Source organism: Xiphophorus couchianus, chromosome 5 (genome assembly GCF_001444195.1).
Source record: "Xiphophorus couchianus chromosome 5, X_couchianus-1.0, whole genome shotgun sequence".
NCBI classification, from domain to species: Eukaryota; Metazoa; Chordata; class Actinopteri; order Cyprinodontiformes; family Poeciliidae; genus Xiphophorus; species Xiphophorus couchianus.
Genome location: NC_040232.1, coordinates 15,161,268 through 15,188,848, shown reverse-complemented (window position 1 = coordinate 15,188,848; position 27,581 = coordinate 15,161,268). Strand labels below are relative to the sequence as shown.

The 27,581-nt window shown below is 40.1% G+C and overlaps 1 protein-coding gene and 1 long non-coding RNA gene across 3 annotated transcripts in view; one reads left to right on the top strand and one right to left on the bottom strand.

Annotated features, from left to right (window-relative positions):
- Positions 1 to 1,501: 1,501 nt before the first annotated feature.
- ndst3 (N-deacetylase/N-sulfotransferase (heparan glucosaminyl) 3) overlaps positions 1,502 to 27,581 on the bottom strand; it is a 58,566-nt gene continuing 32,486 nt past the window's right edge. Inside the window, exons 7-15 of one of the 2 annotated variants that reach the window (XM_028018565.1) lie at positions 14,244 to 14,426; positions 13,693 to 13,789; positions 11,781 to 11,904; positions 11,087 to 11,261; positions 9,709 to 9,879; positions 9,356 to 9,465; positions 5,504 to 5,606; positions 3,633 to 3,743; positions 1,502 to 2,604 (exon numbers count right to left, since the gene is read on the bottom strand). In XM_028018565.1, coding sequence (XP_027874366.1) covers positions 2,596 to 2,604; positions 3,633 to 3,743; positions 5,504 to 5,606; positions 9,356 to 9,465; positions 9,709 to 9,879; positions 11,087 to 11,261; positions 11,781 to 11,904; positions 13,693 to 13,789; positions 14,244 to 14,426 — 1,083 coding nt within the window. In that variant the 3' untranslated portion in view covers positions 1,502 to 2,595. The remainder of the gene's footprint in view (positions 2,605 to 3,632; positions 3,744 to 5,503; positions 5,607 to 9,355; positions 9,466 to 9,708; positions 9,880 to 11,086; positions 11,262 to 11,780; positions 11,905 to 13,692; positions 13,790 to 14,243; positions 14,427 to 27,581) is intronic. The other variant, XM_028018564.1, reaches the window with a different exon arrangement.
- Positions 21,968 to 22,250, top strand: LOC114145147 (uncharacterized). The gene is made up of 2 exons (XR_003595621.1): positions 21,968 to 22,081; positions 22,206 to 22,250. It is a non-coding gene; the product is annotated as an uncharacterized LOC114145147 (long non-coding RNA).

The following is a 27,581-nucleotide window of genomic DNA, read 5'->3' as shown; positions in this document are numbered from 1 at the left end:
CTTAAGAAACAATAACAGTATAACTTCGCGGGTACATGAGATCATTTCAAGCCACAATTTTCCTATACAGAAACTTTAATGAGAACTAAAGTAATAAACTTATAGAATCTGTTATGCACTATTTTAAAGGGTTATTCAGAAAGTGCTGGTTGGATGATTCTACACACATTAAACAAACATGGAAATAAAAAGGCTTCCTTGAATCAGCCAATGTGGCATTGGGAAAAGAAAAACAAAACTTGAAAATTACCATGGATCTCAAGGAATGCGTTTTTATTTTAATTAACTTTTTTTCTGCCCGTTAATCTTTTACTTAGGTCTCTGTGTCTGCCAGAAAAGCAAATAATTAGCACAAGCGGAACAATTCAATTTCAGTTTTAAATCTCAGTCTGCCCTCATGTGGCCAATACTACACATTACAACGACCAATTGCAGATATTTACAAAACTTTTAACAACGATCTCCTATAGTGTGCTCAATCTTTAACTGGTAAGTCGTTGACATAATTTGTCATTTGATTTATACATAGAATCTTCTTTAGTTCATACCTGGCATTAGCTATTGTGAAATTGATAATCAAATTCAGTTTTACTGATGTTTCCTAATTTGGATTCTTTCTCTACGTCAGTAGTTTACAGCAATAACTTCTTTGTCAAAGAAAAGAGAAAAATAAAGACTTTTTTTTTTCATTCCAGATTCATTATTTTACACCCAAGAAAGATAAGGGTAATTGTAAAAAGGTCTTTCAACTTTAAAGACTTAGAACTCATTGCCATAGTTAAACCCTCAAAATACCAGTAAAAACACACATAGGGTAATTATCAGAACTGTTTGATTGCTGTAACAGCAAAAATGATCATTCCATTTATTATTAAGAAGGGTATTAATCATTTTCAAACTGATAGTGCTTGTACATCATGTTATTACCTGCGATGCCAGTGTCATTTCTTATCAGAAACAAACATCCTGGCTGGATTCATCTTTAACAAATATATTGTAAATATAAGCATATTTTTCCCTACAGTATGGGAAAACATATGGTATAGTACATGCGAGACAAAATTACTTCTTGATTTGTGAATTTGTTGACTAATGTGTGTATGGCTTCAGTTTCATTTAACTTCACAGTTATGTACGACTGCCAGTCTGTTGGATAAAAGCTCAACACATTGACGTTTGTGGTTGAAACAGGACTTAGTGTGAAAAAGTTGAAGAAGTGTGACTCATTTTGCATATCAGTGATGAATTGTAGGTTATTTGTTGATTTTACATTGTGTTATTATCTGATATAACATAATAACAGAAAACAATCTCTGGTCAAACAGGCCAGATCTTGTTTGTGTGTCTGTTTTGAGATCAGGGTAATGAATTTAAAAAAATAACTTCCCATAGTTCTTTTTAACTTACCTTCGATCTAAAACAGTCTGTCCTCATTCATACAGAACAAACGTATCCTTACAAATGGGCCGGTATGCTCACCAAAAACACAACAAACATTTTATGCTGACAGTCATATGCATTTTTATTTGAGTTTTGGTTTTGTAATTGACATGTAGGATTGTTTGCATTCAAATTTAGGCTAAACTTAGGCCACTGGTTTTCAAAGGGAAAAAAAAGGTTTAGGCCTAAATGAGACACAGACAAAAAAAAAACATAATCTTCTTCCACTTACGCACCGACTTTAAAAAAATCCTGAAATTAAATTTTATTTCATAATTTTGAGTGGTTTTGGTCATGTCTTTGCAGTTCTTAGAACTGAAATAATTCTCTAATAAATGAACACAGAATACTCCTACATGACCTGCTGGGAAAATCTTCACTGAGTTCTGCTTTTAGCTCCAGATACTAATTTCCAATCCAAAGCTTCTCCCATAAAAGTGTCATGTGATGCACTGTGGGTTGAAACAATGCTACCAGATCTGCCTTAAACCTGTTCTACCAAATAAAACAAACAAGGAACAGCCTATCATTCACCCTGAGTCCACCTTGTCTTTGCTTTTTATTCTTTTATCATACAATAAAATCTAAATAAAACAAAAGGGTAAAAGTGAACCTCCAAAGGTATGTATTATTTTAACATGGCGGGAAACAGAGAACAGAACTCAGTGCAAAGAAATCTCTAAGTGAACCACGCACAGCTGACCAGCGCTGCCCTGGTATCATAACTTAGCAGAGAAATCAAACCAAAAAAAGAATCAAAGTCACTCCAGGTCTGCATGAGAGTCAGTTCAGAACAGGTTTTGGGCATTCAGAACCTGCCAAATCCTCAATGTCTCACACAGCTCTGTCTTTTATTAGATGTTGGCGCTTGGTTTTAGTCCCAGTTTCTTTAGAGATCTAGTCATCCATCCATCCATTCATCCATTTACTCATCCATTCGTCCATCGAAGCGCACAAAGATTCTTCGCCCCATCACGCCTCCCGCTCCATCCAACAGCGCCGTAGCTTTCAGGTGAAACAAATCCACCAGTCCTTGGCCTCACCTCAGCGTGCACAAAAAGGCCACAGACAGCGCGCTTTTGAAGGTCAGGAGATTCTGGTCACTTCCCGATCTCTGATAGCTCGACCTTTACCCCTGGCTCATGGACTGAAATGTTATCTAACCTTCAGAAAGGGGTAAAAGGAGGAAGGGTTAAAGAGAGGGAAACAGAGGAGAGGGAGGAAGAAAATGGAATGAAGTACTTTAATTGCACTGTTGTTTTTTTCAATTAGAGTCAAATGTCACCTGGAAAGGGTAAAGCCTGTTGTGATTGGCACAAATGCCTATGAAAACCAAATGGCTCAGTCATATGAGTGAAAGGGAGTTCAAAATTGAACCACTGCTTGTTCATATGAAACTGAGTCATTTGAAGGGCATCTGATAAGGAGGCTCTCTGGAAGATCCCTTTGAACATGCCTTAGTTTAGAGCCCTTCTTTCATACTTCGATCTGTCAATTCTGTCATAAAAGTCCAAATGTAAATTGACTAGTGGATCCAACAATAAGTAAATAGAAATAAATACTTTGGCTTCATCACATAATAGTCCCTAGAAAAACTGCTAATACTCCATATCAAAAGGAGTCAGTTGAGGTGAAAATATGATGAGAATGGCCACTAAATGCCCCGCTCCCTTTCCTTACAAACTCCTTTTGATTTGGAGAAGCAGTGGCTCTGCACTGAGCCTCCCCCATGGATAATGAAGCACCTCCTGCTTTCTCCAAGGCAAAGCCAGGGAGGAAGCTCAGCTGAGTCGGCTGTACCTGGAAAGTTGTTCCTCCAATCATAATCTATATCTTGTGATGACTGGAACAAACCAAACAAATAAAAATTGAAATGGTTATCACAGGACAATGGATGGAGGTCTTCTCATTGTTGACTTTTCTGCACTTTTGGTCACCAAGCTTTCTTGTTTTACATAAGTTCATAAAATTATTTTGGGGAAAAAAACACAAGATGTCACACTACAAAACAGAAAGTCAAACAGTATAAAACCTGTAAACAAGTAGGTTCTGACAAGAAGACCGGTGCATGTTTTGCCCAAGACTTTGTAAATGGCTAAGTTTTTTTTTTTTTTTTGGTTCTTTATATTTTATATCTTTATTTTTAACCTTTAAAAGTGCATGTTCACTGGTAAGATGAGCATGGAACTGACCTTCTGCAGCTCCTCTCTCAGCCATGAGGGAAGGGGCTGTCCAAGCCGATGTAGCAGCTTTGACAGCTCAACATTGTGCTCCCTGTAATACCTGGAGAGATATGCACGTGCCTGAGGAGCGGAAGAGAAAGAGATGAAAAGACATTGAGTGTGTGAACAAAGATGACGGCAGACAGGTGGCAGAAGTAAGGAAAAAAAGAGTCAGGAAAACCAAAAGTCCAGTCAAGTTTCAAGAAGTTAAAGGACAAGAGAGCATTGCAAATGATGGCTAAACATTTAAAAATATACAACAAATATTTTAAGAGCTCACTGGAGGCTACAATTTACAGACCGGTTTGTTTAGTGTTCAGTTTTTAAAGTTTTGCTAAAGATTCTCAATTGGTTTTAGGTCTAAACTTTGACTAAATCATTCTAAAACAACATTTATCTAAACCATTAAATAGTAGCATTAGCTGTGTGTTTAAGGCTGATGTTCCCACATGAAAAAACTAATTCCCAAAGGATGATGTCGCCACCACCATGTTTCACCATGGGGATGGTGTGATCAGCGCGATAAGCATTTTGAATGTAGGCAATACAATTTAAATTTTGGTCTCATCTGGCCAGAGCAACATCTTCCATGTATCCTGTGTCTCATACATGCAAATTTCTTATTTATTTATATCTTACCTCTCTCCATAAAGTGTAGAATCATTGGAGGGTAAGGCTAACAGTTGTCTTGTCAAGAGATTCTCCCAACTGAGCTGTGGCTCTCTGCTTCTCTGATTAATCCTCTGTTTTACCAGCCTGCTGCATCAGGTGAACAGTCGTTTGTCTGTAGGTTTGCAGGTCTGTCTTACACTTTCTGTTTATGGAGTTTTACAGGTCGGAATATCATTTTATAACCTGGCCCTGCTTAAAAACTCACAACATTCTCCCGGATCTGTCTGCTGTGTGCCTTGGGCTTCACAAAGCAGTTTTGTTCTCTGATAAAGCTCCAAGGCCTTCACAAGACAGCTGTATTTATAGTGAAATTGAAATAGATACAGATAGATCCTGTTGACTTATTATCAATCAAGGAATCAGGTTTACAGAAGAAACTACAAAGTTGTAAAGAAAACACTATACAGTCAACAATTGAACATTACATTTTAGGTGTCAAATTAATAAGGTAAATATGTTGTATTGGAGTAATGGAGACTTCCACTTCAGAATTATGTCCTACTTCATGTTTATCATGTAAAACTCCAATAAAACACGATTAAGTTTGTGGCTGCAATGAGTCAAAATATGAAAAGGTTCAGCGGGTGTGAATACTTGTGCAACGCTCTATAATTATTTTCTTCTCTTGTCTCTCTGCCCTGCTGTTCACTCTATCGCCTCCCCTTGGCCTCACCTTGTGTCTCCTTGGTTGAGGCTCAAATAAATTTTAATTGCAGGTGACACGGAGGCACAGCCGTGAGCCATGCGTGAACACATGTGGAGAGAGGCTGTATCTATGTGAGAGCAAATGTGTGATTCATCGTCTGCAGCCTCTCTGTGGAGCCATGAGGGAGGACAAAGATTTATGGATTTGGATTTTCTCCTTCTATCTTTCATCTCCCTTTATCCCAATCTGCCTTGTTCTGTTTCTCATTGTAGTTTTTATTAGGTCCTCCTAATTAGGTTTAAAGCGTCTGGCTGGATCTGATAGGGTTACAGTGGCCACCTCTGCTTTGATTCCTGGGGAATAGTTTGCCTCAATGATAGAGAGAGAGATGTGGGTTGTCACTGCCAGTAAGATGGCTTGATTCCTTTTGTGTCAGTTGCTCTCTCAATCCGTCACATCACAAAACATGCACCATTTTTTCCCTAAGCGCAAAAGCCTTTTAGTTAACAGGAAACAAAATTACCTCTGGGTCCATAGGAGGATACTTTCTTCCTTTGCTTTTTCCCAAACATTTTGTCTTTCCTCCCTCCAGGAGCTGGCACCAGAAGCCCTTTTGAGGGTCAAAGCTGAGAAAAGAGGAAAGCAGAAAAGAGGCGTAGGTGTCACCATGAGTGGTGAAGTGAATGGTTTCTTTTGGCAGTTTTGGGTGTGAAAAATTATTTTTATAAGTTTAATGTCATTTAATGTCTGTCTAGGACAGAACATAAAAAGAGATTTGTCTTGGTTATTATTAAGCTCATGAAAAATCAATAACCTTGAGAGCAAAGTAACCCAAGGGCTGCACATTATGCTTGTCATCTCCAGACAAATGTACAATGGATACAATTAGAACACTTTCAATTTTCACGAAGTCATACAGCACCTTGCAATTTGTACATGTCAGACTTTTATAGTCACAACCTTATGTGAGAGACCAGCAAAGTAAGTTGTGGATATTTGTGAAATAGAATTACAAGATGATTTTCGATTGATACAAATATAAACCTAAAAAGCATGATTGATACAAATATAAACCTAAACAGCATGATTGATACAAATATAAACCTAAAAAGCATGATTGATACAAATATAAACCTAAAAAGCATGATTGATACAAATATAAACCTAAACAGCATGATTGATACAAATATAAACCTAAAAAGCATGATATATACTGTATTTGTGTTAACTCTCTTACTTTTAAAATTTTTTTTAACTCTACCGAAATGTAAAAAAAGGGGTTGCAAATACTTTGCTAAGCAAGGTGGGGTCTATTTATTTGTACAACATAGTACAGTTCCTTTTCAGTTCTCTGGGAGAATAAAAGCTGAATCCTGCTGAATCCAAGGTTGGTTCTGGTTCTGGGGATGCAGAGTAGCCTAGGACAAGAAGACCTGTCTGCCTAAGCAGTCTGATTTACTGCTTAGGCAAACCAAAGAAGACACTATTGCAGTAATCAGTTATATTATATATATACGTATTTTAAGTTCATGAAATCTACACACATTAGTCCTTCAATCCTGGAGATGTTCTCCAGATAGATGATGAACTTTGTAATTGTATTTATGTGTCTCAAAAGATTTGTGTCTGAACCCTGAATCTGGATGACTTCACCCAGATTTTGGGCCTGATCAGTAACACATACCATTGTGAAATCTATGCATATTTTAAATGTTTTATTCGCTTCTTAAAATTATTAGATTTTTATTAGCAATTAATTTTAACTTTAACAATATCATATAACATGATATTGTGCTCTGTTATCACCTCTTTCTGAACATATTCTTTAGAGCAAATGAGGTTGAAAGATGCAAATTATTTCCTTATCTGCATACATTTTTGGACTAATAAAGAAAAACAAGCGCTAGGAGGTCTGCTACAGTCACAAAAGATGAAGGAAAGAAAGAGAAGATTAAAACATAGCCTTGAGTGTTAGGAATCTGTCAGACTGCTGGTGTGTCAAGAAAGAAATGACAGGACAAAAGATTAGGCTTTTGTCTAACTCCATTCTCAGACAACACACAAACACACACAGACACACGCACAAAGCATCCTCATTATTCCATCAGAACCTCTTCCCAAGTTATTTGTATGCTTGTGGGACCTTGATTGAAGACAGAGCCATTCTTTGTCCTGGTCGGAGCCACAAATTCTGGATGTCACTGTCTTGAAGCTTGAAGCTTTAGAGGCTGATTGCATTCTGATGAGTAGTGCTTGAGAAATAAACTGTTTCCAGCTCATCCAAAGCATAAAAGCTACATGTTTAATTTATGTCATCACAGATCATGAAGTGGACACACATATAGGAATGTACATCAGTCACTAAAGAGGTGGAGTTTGTGGCTGCCACTCAGAAAGACTGAGGAAGAGCTAGGCCTTTAAGGTTTTATCATTTGTCTTGCATCAATGTCACTTGTGGTTGTGCTGTTTTTGATCAATTTAGGCTTTGGGACTGAAACACTGCAGAAAAGTAAGGTTTGTGTTTTGTACTATTTCAGCTGTAAATCAGACAGGCAGGCAGTGAATACAAGCAGTTTATACTCTGAGGAGTAAATGTACACATTCTATTTTGCAAATTAAACATTTGCAAATGTTTAATGTTGGTAAAATTACATATGCTTCCACTTATGAAACTAGATACCAAGGCAGATCTGTCCACTTCACATTGAGCATTATACATGACTTTATGTAGAAACTCCACATAGTTATGTATTTTTACACAATTCACAGTCATAGCGAAAACCTTGCCATCCTTAAAAACCTGAGCTGTTTGTGTTTTGCAGATTGACATCTTCTGAATTTATTGTGTTTTTGGTTGGACAAAGTCAACTGTGGCCTCAATCAGAAATTGCAAATTACTAAATCCCCCCTCTTGTCTGAGATTCAGACAAGCAACAGAAAATTTTGAAAATAAATAAGTTATAAAACTCCAATAAAGTATATAACAAGTTTTAAGAACTGTTCTTTATACAGTGCTATATTAGTGCGCATGTTCTGTTCATCATTAAAAAGCTTTATACAACACACGCAGTCAGTTTAAAAAAATATAGTGCGATAACGGATGAGAAAAGTTTTAATGTACCAAATTTGCTCCCTTTACCATAGCTTTTAGAGATGCCACATGCCTGTATATCATTCCTGTTCATGAATGATGTACAGAATTCAATACAATTTATATTGTATTGTATTTTAAATGACCTTGACTAACTTAACTTAATTCAGCAAAATCTGTTGCATTGGTCTTATTTATCCAAAAAAACGGAGTTTTTGAATCTCATTAGCTGTAAGTAGTGAAAATGAAACCTTGAAGTATTCTCAGTTTAATTAGTAAAATTCTTTACAATTAAATTACTGAAATAACAAAAATTTCAAAAGTATTCTAATTCAGTGAGATTTACTGGTAGCACAATTTTTTCTCCTCCTGTTAAAGAAAGGAGAACATCCTTTCTTCACCAGAAAGGAATTTGCTGTGTAATAAACAGCACATTTGTAATGACTCAGGAATAAATAAGGACTTTAGTCTTATTTGGAATTATTATTCTGCATTCATAAGCATAGTTCACTTTGACTTAAATAACACAAGCAAATTCTAATGTTTTAAAGCTGCAGACAAATGGAAACAATTGATGCATGTCCAAAAAGATTTGCAATTTGTTTGAAGGGATGAGAAACTGCTACAATAAACTATAGAAGTAACTTAATGTTGTGGAGGTTTAAAGTTGCAATAGGTAACTTCTATAAAAATATGTTGTTTTTTTTTAACATATTTATTAAAACTGTCACTATGTCCAGCTTTGGACATAGTGTCTCATCTGGCTCTTCTCAGCAGTTCTAAAGCTATCTGCAGAAATAAATCACTCAAAGACTGAGAAAAACTAAACAATCAGAGGCAGGAAGACGATCTTAGGCCACCAACATGCTTCACTCTGTAGAGGGCCATGCGGATCCAGATAAATGAATTTGAGGAAATGGTGAACTTTCTACAAGTTGGGATGCACAATAATCATTGTGGCACCCAACAATGAGAAAGAAAGCTGTGTTTTTTTGCGTGTGTTTTTGTCACTTTCACTTAATGTTGTTTTTAAAGAAAACATTTTTTAAAACTTGATAATTTATTGTTTTTTTACTGCTTCAATTAGCAGTCATCTGATATGGTTGTTGTTTTTGTTTACGGTGTCACTCCGAGATGTTGCTGAGGACCTGGATCAAGCTGTTTACCAGCAGATGTCAGGCTTCCCACAGATTTGGGATTTTGGAAACTTGTTGATGAATCCAGACTGAATAGCATTCATCCCACTTGTAAATTACAGGCAAGCGTACAGAGTCAGATACTCACGTTAGAGTCTGGGAGTAGTTAAAGTGAGGAGTGACACCCAGAAACCTCTGCACTTCATCCATCACTGCTGCAGGGTCGTTTCTAAGCTGATGGCCATCAATGATCATCACCTGCACACACAAAGACATGCAAGGATAGGGGGCATTAAGTACTGACACTTCAGTAACTGATCAATCCCGGTGTTTACAGAGAACAAAGTGTTACAGATTTAAAAAGGCATTAAAAAAAGTAAAGATGTAATTTAAAAGATGTAAAATAAAGATGCTAAAAGGTCAAAGCAGATAAACATTTGCCTTTAAATTTGTTTGGAATCATAATGTCAGTCATTGGCTTGAATCTGTGACTGTACGTACCTGGTTAGATGGGTAGTACATCAGCCACCTCTCCAGGTGTGTAGCATAGAGGCCTGGTAGGAGACAGCGACTCTGCAGGGATCGCAGCTCTGCAGACGCTCCCTTTCTAGCACTGATGACCTCATAGAAGGTGAACTGCAGGGCTGTGCGGTCCTCATGAGCTCTTTGATGCTGGAGAGAAGTGCACAACAACAGAAGAGGCTTCAAAGATCTCGCTTTGGACATCAGGGTTTTTTCTTATTTATCGATCGATGTTGAAGAAAACATAAAACTGGAGATGACATGTTTGTATTTATTTATTATCAAACAGGCTTAAGATCACAGTTACAGGGGCTTATGATACGTGAATATGCAGATATACCAGACAAACCTAATAACTCAGCATTAACTAGTGGAATCAGCTCCATCTTAGATAAATAACTTTATGTAAATAGAGACAGAGGTATTTCACAGCATGATGCAGACAGCTATTGCAATTCAGTACAGTGTAAAAGCATCTGCATGTTTTGACATTATAATCACACCCCTTAATGTGTCAAATCAGGGATTTATGTGATAAACCAAGATTAAGTGGTGCATAATTGCAAAGTGGAAGGAAAAGAATACACGTTAAGAGATAAACAGCTATGTTGTAAATTAGTATAATGACTCACTGAAGAATATTTTAGATTCACAGCTTTAAATTCTTTGGGGGCATGTCTCTAGCAGTTTTGCACATCTGAAGGCAGATGTTTTGGTTCTTCTAAAAATGGTCTCTCATAAATGTCTTACAGGCTGTTTGAGATTTTTGTGTTCCAATCTTCCCAACAGCTCTGACCAGTTTTTCTCTCCTGACTGAAAGAAGGATTTCCGCACCATAATGCTGCCTACGCAGTGTTTCACCATAGTGCTGGTAGGTTTAGAGCAGGGGTGGGCAATCCTGGTCCTCGAGGGCCGGTGTCCTGCAACTCTTGCAAGTCTCCCTGGTCCAACACACTTGAATCCAGCAGCTGAATCACCTCCCAAGTGCAGTCAGGTTCTCCAGAGTCCTGCTAATGACCTCATTATTTGACTCAGGTGTGTTGAAGTGGAGATGCATCTAAAAGTTGCAGGAGTCCGGCCCTCGAGGCCTGGAGTTGCCCACCCCTGGTTTAGAGTGATGCAGTCTGGTAGTATTCTGGCACAGGCTTTCCATGTAGGCCACAGAGCTTAATCTTAGTCTGACCAGATTAACCTTTCTTCTACCTATCAGTGGATCCCCCAGACTGTCTGTGATTTTCCTTTTTGCTGTAATTGTGACAAAATGTGAAAAACATCAAGGGGTGTGAACATTTTTAAAAGGCACTATGCATGTGCAGTCACGGTCAAGCGCGAGTGTGTTTGTGCTGAGTGTGTTCACCTGATACCAGCTGTAGGCCCTGTCAGACGGGTTGATGAGCAGCGTGATGATCTTGGCCTTGGGCAACAGGGCAGCGGCTCGCCGTGGGGTCTCCTCTGAGGGAAAATAGTTGGCACTCTTCTCAAACATGAAATCTGTGCTAACATTGGATGGCACGGGGAAAAACTCCATGTACCTGAGGCAAAGCAGACATCACTTTAAGATGCACACCACACTCACAGACATCTGCAATTAATCAAAACTCTGTAAGCCACAGCAATTCAAGACAGCGGCTTTGCACATAATTTCAAAGTCAAATGCAGTCTGGAAAGTCAACACATTCTAGACTTTATCTGTGCCTTTAAGGAGTCTGAAGATACGACTTAAGCAATTTTCAATGAAGAAGTGTTTCTGGAGGATGCGACAGCTGTGTTTGTCAGCTAAGTAACCCATTTATGGGTCATTTAGGCCGACATATGTCTGTTGGCTTACACTACAGGATTAAAACCTCATTTTGAGGACACTGTTGAGCTGTTTTGAACTGCCTGACGCATTACTAAAGTCTGTACAGGCAGGTGAAAGCTAATAACAAGCTCTCAAAATGAAGAAAAGGTGGGTTGTTATCTTTTGTTTCACCTTAGGCACTGACTAATAAAAGACAAAGAAATGAAAGAAGGCGAGAAGTGTGTGTGTGGTATTGTGCGTGGGAGCTCACCAGTCGATTCCTTTGTGGTAGTTGTTGGTATTAAAGAACTGGACCTCCTCGTATGTCTTTGGACTGGGGAAGTTACTGGAGATGGAGGGATGCATGAGCAGGAAGAGATAAAGTGCCGTTGTTCCTGGAAGAAAGGGCATAATTCATAACTGGCTCGTTAGTTTGGCTCTGTAGAGTGTGGGTTTGTGCGTGTAAGAAAGTGTTTGTTAGTGTGTGAGAGGTGTCGTCCACGGATCCATACTGGAAGATTTTTTTTTCCCCTTTTCCGAGATTTATATGTTGCAGAGAATTCACAGAGGGAGTTCTTGTGTGTCTGTGTGCAGAAAGATCAGAGTCCTTTCCTTCCACATGATTCAAAAGCATTTGACACCAATCAGCAGTGGGGGAAATGGTCCTGCCCTCTGTCTCACCCTCTGCAGCTCTTTTTTTCACCTGCTTCTCCTGTGATGAAACGGGGATTTATAGTAATCTAATTGTTGTTAGGTTGCTGATGTCGCTACATTGACCTCTTCTTCCACGTGGGAGATTATCATCCAGGTAATTACTGTTTATACCTCACCTCTTCACCTCCTACTGAGAAAAAAATCCCCTTATTTAAATTCTAGAAATCAATTGAATGTAGACAAGGTGCAAATTGTATTGTGCACGTAGATGTGCTTCAGTAAACCGAAGTTTTGCAATTCTCCACAGGTCTTTTTTGTTTACCAAAGTATGTGCCACCTATTTTAATTACATCGCTGCACATCCAGCACTTCATAGGCATGAAACGCACAGTAATATTTTATCCCGTTGTCACCAATAAATTACTTGGGTTCAAAAGTGGCTGAAAATCAAACACGCAACATACGAGAGCAGATGTATACTGCCTCTTTCATATCTGTGAAAAAGTATCTTTCTCCTTTTACATTTCTTCCATTTTTGCTCTTTTGTCACACTTAAATGTTTGATAAGTAAACATGTTTTAACCTAAAAAATATATAAGAAGCGGTTTTCAAATGATGATTCAATTCATAAATGCCACTCAAACCAATCGGGCCAGATGAGAAGAAATTATAATGCCCCACCAGCCCACCCATTGACCCCACCCCCTCACACTAGAAAGGGCTACACAGACATTTAAAATGAATTGAGATGTGAGTAAACCACAGTCAAAGCCAAAATGTTTAACTAATTATAAACCATAATAAACCAAAACAAATGCACTGTTTGATAACTAGGTTCAATATGGATGTATGTGTGATTGAAATAAAATGAAACATAAATGAGTGCTATGTACATAAATGGAACTGAATCAAATTAAACAGATAGAGAGAGGAGGAAAGACACGTAGAAAAGGTCCTAGGAATCAAACCTAGGACAGCTGTTAAAAAAGACTAACAGCCTCCGTAGAAAGAGTATTGGTTCTACTGTTACAACTACTGTACGTCCTGCACTGCTCCATTAGGCTTCTGTTCTTAATACACCTAAAGTAAACACACAAACACACGCCCACACACATATATACTGTATATACAGTACATACACACACAAATAACACAAACCTTATAAATGCTTTATCTCCCCCAATTTTTGATTTCACCTCTTTTGGATGGATCCAAGTCTTATCTAAGAAAGTCCCTTTCCTGCCCTGCATCCAGAATTTACACACATTTTTAATAAGCTCCTCTATTTCAGTCTCTTTGATGGAGTCAAAGCAAAAGAAAGACAGAGACACTGGTACCATTGTGCGTCTAAAGGAGAAAGCATGTGGGTGGAAGAAAAGAGGAAGGAGCCTCCTCCTTTGTCTCCCTCTGACAGAAGTAAAGGAGCATGGGGGATTATATGAAAAGGCTCTGCTGCAGACACCTGTGCACACAGGAGAAGCCTCTGTGTTACATGTGCATGTCTGATTGTTGGCATATCTTCATCTTACCTGTTTTCTGTGGGCCGACCACCATGAATTTAGGCAACCTGTCGCATGTTTTCTCCTTAGACCAGATGTCTTTGTGCCGTTTGTCATCACACGGATTCTACAAAACGGTGCAGAAAAAGAGGGATCAGATGTTAAACATAAAGAAAACAAACATGCCAAGTAACCCACCTCAGTGAGGAGATATAGAACAGAATGATATATAACAGAAGAATGAATAGTCTGCTGAGCCTTTTCTGGCTTTGAACACAGCACAAATCCATATAGGCTGTAAATGCCTCCTCAAACATTTCCACAAAGGAGTCAGAATGCAGTAACAGACTTTAGTTTTCTGCAATAAACTTAATGGATCCCTGCATCAAAAAGGACAATAAAAAACAATAAGTACTATCTATTTTATCTATTCTTCTTTGTTCTCCGCGCATCAGAATACTGCATGATGTCTTCACAAATTTAAATACAAAAGAATATCTTTTCAGTAACAAAATCAAACACAGAGCAGACACAGAGAACACAAGCCTATACGTGTGTGGCATGTACCCATGCAAACACACCTGCCAGAGTGGGTTCCTTTGTTCAGGAAAAAGCTGAAAGTACTTGTGTGCGAGCTGAAGAGGCGGGAGGGTGTGGAGCTTCAGGTTGGTCCAGGAGCGAAGGAAGGACACCAGGTGGACAAACGTGTAGAGACCCAGTCGATCGTTGCCGTAGTTGGAGAGGTGGGTCATGAATATGCTGATCTGGAGAGGAGAAAGAAACAGAAATATAACAAAGGGATAGTTCAGAGTTTTTGGAATTGGGATACTGTAGTGTTTTTATAAATAATTCAGTAAATCTTCTATTACCTTGCCACACTATTGCATATCTGACTTAAATTTCAGTGTCATAGGAAAACAAACAGCAGTGGGTTAATAATGCTTTAGTATCATGTTCATGACTATGTCAGGTTGCTCCTATTTTTTTTTTTTGATTATGTTTAATAACTACATATTACCACCATATATGCAAATGCTCAGTCTGCCCTTTTATGAAGGTCCAGAGATTTAAATATCTCTTAATATAGTGTTGTGTCCCATGGCTATAAACACTTTCAGTCTGAGTTTTTTTGAAGGGGTAAAAACTGATGGGATGTCTGACCAGCTGTTAACCATTCATTGCTTCGAGGATTTATTCCCTTTTCTACAAAGGAACTGTGATATAACACCATCTGCTACAGGCAGATTTGACAGCTATATCTTTTTTTATTTTAAATCAACTGCTACAAAGTAAGTTTTGCTCGATAATACCTTGAAAACAATTTGATAGGCTGCACTGTTAATTCTTCACGGTATATTTATAAAGATTAATGTCATTGTTATATTTTTATTTGTTCTCGGTAAAAGCCATGCATCTGCAGAGAGAATTCTCGGAGTGCTGCCGACTTTAAAAATGCCCAATTACAAGCAGCAGTGTGTAAAAAATGCTTTGGTATGAGAGCAGGCACTTTCGTTATTTGGAGTGATACTTATCTTTGCAGAATGATGACAAAGGAGGACAAAGGAAAACGTCAGTCTCACCCAACAAGAGTGGCAACCCTTGTTATGGGTAAGGGAACTATTACATCTATAACAACTCCTTTATCATTATAGAACCTTATATCAATCCAACTCACTAAGTCTTCACATTTACACCTGTAACCTCAAGAAAAAAGATTACTTCTATGTATGTGAGTTCAGTTGTATGGGTCCAGAGCATTTCAGCTGTTCTCCAAGAATCAGCATCTCCTATCAGGTGCTTTTGTTAGGTGAAATCTCATATTAAGTTTCAGCACAACATACACAGTTTGAAGTGCAAAAATAAAAGGTAAACAGATAAAATGAGACTGATGCATTCACTGCTCCTGGTAGATAAAGCTGAGGATGCAGCATGATACTCCTCGGAGGCACTGGGAGATGGGAGAGATGCGTATGCACGCGGGACAGTGTGTCAGAGCGTGTTTGCGGTGGTTAATGTGTGTGAGGAGGAAGGAGACACTCAAAGCGAGCGGAGGAGCAATGGTGTGTCGGTCCAGGCTATCTGTCCACGCTTCACTGCTTTTATAGGCTGATCAAAGAGACAAGCTAAGATAGCTGTTACAGACAAATGCACACATACACGCGCACGCACACCCCAACTTGTGCTATACTCCTTTTTGTTCACAGAGTTATGGAAACATCTTTAGATAAAACGTTACCATCAGCCATTAAGATATGAATTATTTGTTGGATCTAATGATGGTGTCTGGATTCGCTTGAGTTATGGTGTTTCAGTCTTTAATGTTCTTCATCTTAAAAAGCATCCACTCTCTCCTCCACACAAATACACATGGTAGTCTCACTTTGGGGTATATCCCATTAATTTTTCATTTAATTCTTAGTTAAAGTAATCTATGTCCTATCATTTTGTTTAAAAATATTTATTAGATAGGATCTGTCATGTCCATATAAAGTCATCAATACAACACGGGGAACATTACATTTCCCCTCTTTTGTAGAGCCAATCAGCCAATCAACTCCTTGTTGAAGTAAAAAACTGAAATATATTATTCTGTGTAATGAATCAACATAAAATATTACTTTAAAATTGTGAATCGAATTGCTAAAATTAATTTCAGCAAGTCTATACAGTAAATTTTCTGCATATAAAAGAGGGTGCGACTCTCTAGCAGCACAGATTTCCTGTAAATATAGAGAGACACGCTGTCGGAGCTTGATAGATCAGCGTCCGGCTGACCTGGAAAGTTGTTGGGAACACTTATACACTCTGACAGGAACATTTGATAGATACACCAGGAGAGAAAATGGTCCACTTGGCCCTCATCTCCACTAAAATTCATTATCAAAAACCTGAGACCTCCTCCTTCACAGCTTTCAGAAACAACTCAGTAGGAATGTCTTCAAATTATAATGAAGACATAATATTTAGCAGCACCCTCCAATAAAGGTGGACTGGAGGGGATTCAGACTGTGTAGCAAATAGAAGAAATCTGAGCAGAGTAGATAAAAAAAAGTCTCCATTTTTGTTCTGTGCCTTTTTCAGAAAGGAAACACGGGGATCAAAAAGTGATTTATGTCCCCTTCAAAACCCTCAATAGCGTATGATGTCTGACTCTGCAGGCTGTGTGGAAACAGGTTGGGGTGTGTGGTTGTGTGTGGGGTGTTTTGCAGGTGCATACAGTTAGGACAAACAGAGGGAGAAAGAGAGAGGGAGAAAGAGAGGTCTGGCTATGGCAGCACATGGAAACATTCATTATGAGGCCTGAGCGGTGGCAGCCAAATTAAACAAAAGGGGGAAGAGGGGATGATTTGTGTTTGTAATTGAAGAGCTGCAGAAAAGAGGGGAAAAACAGAAGAAAAGAGAGAGGAAAGGGGGGAGGTGACAAAAAGAAAATAACTTTGGCAGGTGAGTCTAAATTAAAAAAGAAAAAAGTAAAAACCCACTTGAGAGGGTGTTAATCTCCCATTGAGGTAAAAACTCCAAGCCCCCCGGTGGAAGAACGTGCTGTGGCTAAGAATTCAATTAACTGAACCATCCAAACCTTTTCTCTGTGTTTCTTGAGCACTGAATTGCTTTGGGTCCCATATGGGCCTTTAATAAAAAGGAAACTACTTCAAAATAGAACTGGACTCAAATCTTGCCTGGACTGGCAGTGTTTCGAAATATATAAATACAACCTCTCAGCCTATCACTTTTAATCTTTACTCCTCATCTTTTCTTCCCATTGCTACTATGCAGCTCTATTTCCCTCCGCTTCTTTCATCAGTTTGATGTCTTACTCTCACTTTCTACTCTGCTCCAAAAAGTCACTTTATGTTTTTTTTTCCTTCCCCCCTTCTTCCAGATCTTGCGCTGACCTAGATGCCCTAATGAAACATGTCAGCCTGACATGAAGTGATGTTCTTCAAAAGACATGCATGCAAGAACACGCACGAGCATGCAGAAACTCAGGCAGACAGCGTGTCTTGCAGGATTAGAAGAACATGTGTTCTTGTACTTGAGTTTGTGACATATTCCAATCCCCCTTAATATGATTGCATTTTGGAAGTTATTACTTGATTCTTGTTTGAATCTGTTTGTCCATCCTCCCTTCTGACTGTCTGTCAGCTTGTCTGGTTCCACATTAAGGATCGATTAAAGCAGTCACAGGTTTATTATACTCTACTTAGCAAATAAAACACAAATTTGATAGTACATGATAATGTTAATTAAAGGGGACCTATTACTTTTCCTTGAACTGTTTAGGATAGGTCTGTATGCTATACAAATCATGTTCAATAAATTTTGTTTTTGTTGAAATCATCACCTGGTCGGTTCTGCATATTGTGATCTGTATTAGAGTCTCTCTTCACTTTAGATCCAAATAAGCTACTGCTGGAAGCTCCCCACAACTAATTGTTACACTTTTGGTTTTTTACACATCAAAATGGCTACAAACAGATGCACAATTGTACAATGGTACATCTTTTGACTCTGGGTCAGATCCAGAAGCAGAATCGGAGCCTCCTGCCCAACAACCAAGGAGCCAGCAAGTGGTTTCTGGATGGCAAGTGACAACAGAACATTTGTCTTCTTGACCAGCTCTGCTTGGGTTGCTAAATGAGGGGCTGCACCCCATCACGGATTTGTGATGTTATATTTGTGAAGTTTTGAAATGGCCAAAATACTTGAATTTATTTCCAGAAAACAGCTGGATGTTTTTTAAAGTGCTTAGACTGTTTCTAGAAGCAGTAGAGACCCAAATGCCCCTTTATAGTTCATGCTGGGTTATGCAGACACTTTGCAATGATAAAGATGCAATCCTCTCATTGTGCACAAGGCAAGAGGTTGACAAGGCAAGAAAATTTAACTTATTTTCTGATAAGTTCAGGTAATAATTATTTGTCCACTTTTGGACACTCGGGACTGTGTACAGAGCTTTGAACTTCCATCCCGACATGGTCAAGGAATGTTTAAATATAATCAAAAAGGAACAAGGCCATGACATGATGGTGAAAAACCACTATCCTGATGCAATAGAACAGTGTTAATTTTACACCCTTTATCCTGATACTCATGCAATATGCAAACCAGGGTTGCATCACAAGCTTTACACATAACTGTGAAACATTTAATCTCCAAATTATTGGTGCAGCTCTACAGAAACAAGTCATGTTTCTCCCTCAGATATTGGAAGTCTCTGATATCAGTAACTTTCTTGTAAAGTTTAGATGCATAGCTCAAACCTGGGCCAGACCAAAGTTATATGATTGATGGTCGGATCGGGCTCAAGCTTCTGTAGCATGTTTTGAATAAGAATACATCCAGCACAGAAGAAAAACAAAATGCACAATAAAAAATTGCAGTAATCTACTTATCATAGTCTAAAGAGAGGAGTAGGTAGTTTAACCTGATGAAGAAAGAAAAAAAGAAAGTAAGTGCAGAAGTTTATTGGACTGTAACAAGCTGGCACTGCCCTGATCTGCTGCTACCAATCACACATGCCAAAAGATTTGCACGTGATTCCCCCTGGGATTACAAGGAACAAAACAGAGCTAAAACAGGAGAAGTTACACTATTTAGTCAAATTGTGGTCTAAAAACAAAAGCAGTAAAATCTTCATTAAGATAATATATCGGGTTTCTTGGGGGTCGAACCTCTAACTACAGTTAGTCACATTAGCTCGGGTTCAGACACAATGTCTGTGGGGTCAAATATTGACTTGGTTTTTATTTATTTATGCACTTTTCTTCAAAAACATGAAAGTCATTATGCCTTAATAAGGTTGAACTATATTTTCTATTTCTCTGTTACTTCAGTTCAAACAGAAATGGGAAAGAAAGTTTTCAGATTTTGGTTAGAATGTCATCGAATCTGAACTGAAACTGTCCTGTTGAGTAACTTTTACATTCTTGTGTGTGTCTTATTGCCTTCTGACTGCCGCTGTCACCTCATGTCCATTTATGCAGCTGAGGCCCGTCTCTCATTACTGGCCACTTATTTCTGCATACATTTCACCCTGATTGAAGTGTTATTGCTTCTAAAAAGATAACTGCTTATCCTAACCCCACTCCCCCACTCTGTCTCATTTTCAGTCATTGTCCCATGTCTTCTTAACCCTGCAGTCCCTTTTTCTCTTTTCCTCTCACAGTTCATCTCAGTCTGTTTGTCACACCAGCAGACAACTGAAAGTGGCGCGTAAGTACAGCAAATGATCTAAGTAAAATGTATTCTGTCTGTTTCTGTCAACAACTACTGTCCCTTTCAGTTAGACCAGCTTTCACTGCTTTTCTGTCGCTTACTAATGTCTTCCCAGTTTGTATTGTAGTTTACTGTGTGCCTGTGTGTGCGCCTTTGTTTTTGAGAGAGCTTGTATGTGTTGATGAGATGCCAAAGCCTTCAGTTGCGATCAGCGGGACTCCTGAGAACAAGAGGGAAGAAGTGGAAATGAGACAAAAAGAGGTGTGGAAAGATTCACATGTGTGAGCAAAGTCAACATGCAGAGGTTGAGAATTGCTGAGATGAAAAGAGGAGGAGGAAATGGGAGAGAAAGAGAAGAGACCCAAAGCAGTGACAATATCAGTACTGTACGTTGAGGGTGAAAAGTGGCTAAAACAAAGGAGAAGGGGAGATTGTGCTGATATTTGGTCTTCGACTAATAAGCTTAGTGGTAGAGCTAAGCAGAGCTAAATGTCAGACCTGATATATGTCTAAAGCTCTGCTTATGCCAGCTATACACAGATATTTCTAAAAACACACACACACACATACTTGGTGCTTTCAGTCCACAACAATATTCTCTATTGTGTGTTTTTGCGTGTGGGTGTGTGTGTTGGGGGGCTATATGTGCATCATTTCCTCTCTGTATGTGTCTGGATTCTCAAGTGACACAAGATGCCGTGACCTGAAAATTAAATCTCAATCTGTCTGCCACCTTTTCACCCGGCTCCCCCTGCCTCTCCCACCACTCCCCATCTCCTCCCGCTCTCCTCTCCTTTCTCAACATCTCTCTGACCATTTATCGGGGAATGACTTGTGCCCTTTTGGCTATTTGCAGAGTCCAATCGATTGTCGAGTGTACTGTGTACTGTACGTAAGAGCCGAGCTCCATGACCGCGCTGCATGAACACCTTCACAGCCACCCCATCACACATGCAAACACATTCACGTACTTTTGGTCGCTGTCTGTGGCAAACTGACGCAAAATGCCAAAAGCGATTTAGAGTCATTCGACAGGAAGTGGCACTGTTACCGACAGGCAGATCATCAAACAAAAGGAAACACCCAGGGGGACTTAAGCAACGAGCCACAGAACACTATTGATTAGGCACAAAGTGCGCACACTAATTAAGCTTTTGTGTCTGCAAATTGAAACACTGCACTGAGACACTAACATGAATCATCTTTGCACCTGCCTGTGTGAACTGTGCGTGTGTTTCAGTCAGGGCAGACAGCTCTCATTTAGAGGGGGGGGGATACTGCTATGCTTCTTAGCGGTTTTATTGATGATACAAAAGTGCCTCTTAGTGTCGTTTGTTTTGGCTCTGAGGGAGAAGGACAATAGATTAGAAATGTGAGAGAGGCAAGTCTAGCAAACAGGGCTGTAAATCTTTCACTGAAGTTTTTTTTTTTTTAGCTCAAGCTGAGATGACAATATAAATGAAATAAAGCACTGGTTGCACATTTGTCTAATAAGCAGTAAAACAAGCCAAGCTACAGCATAACATTTGTTTCATTCTATCCATACCTTATCTTGTCTCAGCCTATCCTATCCTATCCTATGCTACCTTTAAGCAGATATTCTTATAAAATTAAGAAGGTACCAGTACCACAGCAACCACCATTTCTTACATAGATTCAAACACATTTTTCAATCTTATTTCTAATGGCAGCACAATGTTCTAAAAACCAGGCACCAAATATCAAGCGCACACAACAGGTACAGAACTCCATATTGATTTAAATAAAGAAGGTTAAACCTTCTTAATATTTCTTTCTCTTGACTCAAGGTAACCGAAAACATACCAAAACATGAATTACATGCACCGTTACATCCCTTCGGGTGGCTGTAGTCTACAAAATGATATTCTTTAATTTGTATAAAGCACTGCAATTTCAGACAGCTTGGCTTGTGCTTACACACCTCTCTTAGCCTAATAATGCATTTCAACTAACCTCACTATCCATGCTTTTGCTGACTAGAAAAACATAGATAACCCTTTGTGTTGTTGGGGACTTATGTGTGTGTATATGGGTGGGACTTTCCCTTTAAGAGGTGCAGCCCAGCTGCATGTCATGTGACTTCGGCCAGGAACCCAAGCTGAGTTAGATTCATGTCACCCATGTGTTTAATCAATCCAGTTTAATCTTTATCTATCTTTGCCCGGACGAAGCATTGTGGGTAGGTTATGTTTAATATATTATTATATATCATTATTTCTTACATCATTTTTTGGTTGTTGCGGTGGATGTTAAATATTTTTGAATATGTTTGTAAGTCTTGTATCCCCTTTTGTGTGTTTCAGTTTCACACTTCCTTGAAACCATTAAACCTGTGGACAAAAGGTCAACTTGCCTGAGAGTCTTTGGGTCAGGGAAGAGTTTAGCTGTACTGTCTAGTGCTTTTCATATGGCGAAGGCAGTATAGTGAAACCACACTTCTCAGCGGGCTAGACATCGCAGTTTTAGCTGGAAGACTCGAAATACGCATCAACGTACCCAGCCAGTGAATTATTATTACAACATTCACCTCTCTAAATCACAACAAGAAAACAAGTAATTATGACAGAGGAGGCTGCAACGTGGGAGACACGCTCTCAAGCTTCATGTTCTTCTGTACAGTCAAGAGCATCTACTACAGAGTCTGCTGCTGCTAAAGCAAGAGCAAAAGCGGAAGCAGCAAAAGCACGCCTCGCCTTTGCTGAAGAGGAGGCTAACTTAAAACTGCAAAAGGCTAGATTGGAAGCATCAATGGACATTCTGAGCATAAAAAAGAAAACGGCTGCAGCTGTCGCTGAAGCACTGGAAGCAGCTGCCGATATGAAAAAAAATCCATCCAATCAGCTTAACTGGTTAACACCTTCCTTAGAAGCCACCAAACGAACGAAAGAGTACGTTCTCAACCACGGTCAACAGTTGGATGTGGATAAACAACTCACGCTTCCTTCAAAGCCACAGCCAGATGCTGAGGCTTCACCTATGCATCTTATGCCAGACGTTAAGCCTTTCATTCCAAAGAAAGATGATTCTGGAACCCAGTTATTTTGTCAGACTCCCCAGCAGCAGCTCACTCGTGAGAAAAACACAGTTCGACTCGAACATGATCACTTTACTCGAACACGACCCTTCACGCCACAAGTGAACGTCAGTGATCATCCTCCACATTCATCATTTTCAAATCCTAAATTTGACGATTTGAAAGTGAATGACTTCGTTCGCTATCTGGCTCGACGGGAACTGGTGTCTACGGGTTTACTCAAGTTTAATGATAAACCTCAGAACTACAGGGCTTGGAAAAGATCATTTCAGTCTGCCATCCATGGTTTACATTTGACAGGGCTTGACCAAACATATGGTTCTGCAGAAATTATAGAAGACGCCCTCTTCAAACGAATTGAGACGTTTCCCAAAATAACGAACCAAGATTCTTCCAAGTTACTCAAGTTGAGTGATTTATTAAGCAAACTCTTGGCAGCTATGGACGAAGGAGACTTACCTGGACTTACCTTCCTTGACACAGCAAGAGGCAACCAATCCCATCCTGCGAAAGCTACCCTTTAACCTACAGGAAAAATGGGCATCAGTAGGTTCATTATACAAGCAAAGATATCAGGGGTTTTCAAGATATCCACCATTTGGTTACTTCGTGGATTTCATCAGTCAAGAAGCAAGCGTTAGGAACGACCCAAGTTCTAATCTCAACACTCAAGAGGAGATTGCTCCAAAGGCTGAGCGGACAGCTTGGAAGGCGAACAGACACAGAGAGGTTTCTACGCACAAAACTGAAGTTACCTCAAACACAAAAGAGCTCTTCTCAAAATCTGACGATTGCAAGAAAATGTGTCCTCTGTATAAAAAGCCACATCCTCTGCGTAAATGTCGAGCATTTAGAGAGAAGTCCATAGAAGATCGTAAGAAATTCTTGAAGGAGAATCATATTTGCTTTAAATGGTGCTCCTCCACACTGCATGTCGCAAAAAACTGCACAGCTAACATTCTGTGCGCAGAATGCAACAGCGAAAGGCACCCCACAGTACTAAACCCTGGGCCAGCACCTTGGGCAGCAGAAGTAGATCCTGCATCAAGGCACGGCAGGGAGCTTGAAATCCCTGTTCAATCTCAGGTCAATGCCCAGTGCACTCAAGTTTGTGGTGGAGATCTCGCTGAGAAATCATGTTCTAAAATAAGCCTCGTAAAGGTTTATCCATCTGGGTCTAAGGACAAGGCTATGAGAGTCTACGCCATCTTAGACGAACAAAGCAACCGTTCGTTAGTTACATCACAGTTCTTTGAGGTTTTCAGTGACACAAGTTCAAGTTCTCCTTACATCTTGAGAACATGCGCTGGAGTGAAGCAAGTATCAGGAAGAAGAGCTACCGGCTACGAAGTGGAATCTCTGGATTGAACTGTCCACCTCCCACTACCAAGTCTTATAGAGTGTAATGACATCCCAAACAACAGAGCTGAGATTCCAACTCCCGATGTAGCACTCCACCATCCTCATCTGAAGTCACTGGCGCACTCGATCCCAGAGGTTGATCCAAAAGCACCAATCATGCTTCTTCTGGGCCGTGATATTCTCCGTGTTCACAAAGTCCGCAAACAGGTGAACGGCACACACAACCTGCCCTATGCACAGAAGCTGGACTTGGGGTGGGTGATAGTAAGCAACGTATGCCTGGGCAAAGTGCACAATCCACCAACAGTGTGTACCTTCTTCACCACTGCTTCAGATATTGGACGTCCAACACTTTTCCAATCATGTCCAAATGTGTTTCATGTTAAGGAAACATATGGTGGAATTTCAGTCAACGAACGGATTCCAGGATGTTCAGAGGAGTCATCTGTTTGTGAAGCTGCCCATCTAGGATGCTCGGTGTTTCAGAGAACCAAAGATGACAACCAAGTAGCACCTTCGATTCAGGATGGGTACTTCATGAAGATAATGCAGGAAGGACTTTGCAAAGACTCAAACAATAGTTGGATAGCACCATTGCCTTTTAAACATCCACGCCCCTGGGTACCCAATAATAGGTCTCATGCACTGAAGCATCTCACATCTCTCAGACGCAACCTTGAGAAGAAGCCTGAAATGAGAGACCACTTCCTGAGCTTCATGGACAAAATGTTCAAGAATAACCATGCTGAGTTGGCTCCTCCACTCAGTGAAGATGAAGAAAGGTGGTACTTGCCCACATTCGGTGTTTACCACCCAAGAAAGCCAAAACAAATTCGGGTTGTCTTTGATTCGAGTTCTCAGTTCAATGGTATATCACTCAATGATGTGCTGTTAACTGGACCTGACTTGAACAATGCACTCCTCGGAGTTCTGATTCGCTTCAGAGAAGAAGCAATTGCCTTTACAGCAGACATCGAGCAGATGTTCTACTGCTTTCTAGTTAAAGAGGAGGACAGAAACTTTTTACGTTTCCTTTGGTTTGAAGACAATGACCTCTCCAAAGACATCGTCGAGTATCGGATGAGAGTCCATGTCTTTGGCAATAGACCGTCTCCTGCAGTGGCCATCAATGGTCTGCACCAGTCTGTTCAAGGTGGTGAGTTCCATGCCGACAGTGATGTTCAGCATTTCGTGATGAATGCTATGTGGATGACGGGCTGAAGTCTCTACCCACAACTGAAGCTGCCATCAGCTTGCTCAAAAGAACACAGGATGTTCTCTCCAAGTCAAACCTGAGACTGCACAAGATCGCAGCTAACAGCAAGGAAGTCATGGAGGCTTTTCCACCATCTGATCGGGCAAGTGATTTGAAAGAGCTAGATCTTGATGTCGATCAGCTTCCAATGCAACGTAGTCTTGGACTCTTCTGGAACCTCCAGACAGACTGTTTTCACTTTAGTGTCTCAAAGGAGATAAAGCCATACACTCGACGTGGTGTCTTATCTACAATCAACAGTCTGTACGACCCTCTTGGTTTCGCAGCACCAATCACTATCCAAGGCAAGGCAATCTTAAGAGAGCTCACAACAGGTAGTGGAGATTGGGACACCCCTCTACCAAAGGAAGGAGAGGAAACCTGGATTGCATGGAGAGCTTCTTTGACCGAACTATCTCAACTTCCAAATCCCAGATTGTACACCAAAATGTCACCTTCAGCCGCTGACAAGAAAGAGTTGTGTGTATTCTGTGATGCGTCAACTAAAGCTATTGCTGCGGTTGCGTATTTGAAAGTCACAGATGGTGAAGGTAACAATCAGATTGGGTTTGTCATGGGAAAAGCCAAACTTGCCCCACGTCCAGAGCATACAATCCCCAGATTAGAGCTCTGTGCAGCGGTGCTGGCTGTTGAGCTAGCTGGCCTAGTGTCTACAGAACTAAACTTTCAGCTTAGTGATGTATCTTACTATACAGATAGTAAGGTCGTTTTGGGCTATATTCACAACGAAACCAGGCGGTTCTACGTATACGTCAGTAATCGTATACTACGGATCAGAAGATCATCTAACCCAAATCAATGGCACTTTGTACCCACGGATCAGAACCCAGCAGATCATGCAACCCGGTTTGTTGTTGCTGGTCGACTCATATATACCAACTGGTTGGCTGGACCTAAGTTTCTCTACTTACCTGAGGCAGTGGTCTCCAAGAGAAGCTGCGATCTGGTTGAGCCAGATACAGATCCTGATGTGCGACCTTTGGCATCTACTTTGAGCACAACAACATCCCCTGATCATCTAGGTTCTCAACGATTTGCTAGATTTTCTTCCTGGAAGTCACTCACCTGTGCAGTGGCCTGCCTTGTGCACATAGCACATCTTTTTCATGTCAAGGCAGCACAAAGTAACTCCTGCAGAGGCTGGCATTACTGCAAGTCACATGTCAGTGTTGAGGAGAGAAATCAAGCTTCAGCCATCATCATCAAATCAGTACAAGAGGAGACATATTCCCAGGAGATTAAGTGTATTCAGGAACAGAAAAAGATGCCACAAAGCAGCCCTCTAAAGAACTTGGATCCTTTCATTGCCATGGACGGTCTGCTAAAGGTTGGTGGTCGCCTTCAGCATTCCAACCTTGGTCAAAGTGAGAAAACCCCAGTGATTATTCCAGCACAGCATCATATTGCGACATTGATCATTCGACACCACCACGAGCAGGTACATCACCAAGGCCGTCTCTTTACTGAAGGTGCCATTTGGTCTGCCGGCTTCTGGATTATTGGTGGGAAAAGGAAGACAAGCAGCGTTATCCATCACTGTGTGGTCTGTCGACGACTTAGAGCTCCCGTTAGTGTTCAGAAAATGGCTGACCTCCCAGCAGCTCGCCTGTCTACAGATCCTCCTTTTACACATATTGGACATGATGTTTTTGGTCCTTGGATCATCTGCTCACGACGGACAAGAGGTGGTCTTTCACATAGTAAGCGCTGGGCTGTAATATTCACTTGTATGAGTGTGAGAGCCATTCACATTGAAGTCATTGAATCCCTTGAATCATCTAGCTTTATCAATGCCTTCAGGCGATTCATTGCAGTTCGTGGACCAGTCAAACACATCTACTCGGATCGTGGCACAAACTTCATCGGTGCTTGTAAAGAGATGAACATACCTTCCAACATGGACAATACCACAGTGCAAACATACCTGTCAGATCAAGGTTGTGTGTGGACATTCAATCCTCCACATGCCTCTCATTTTGGCGGGACTTGGGAGAGGATGATCGGACT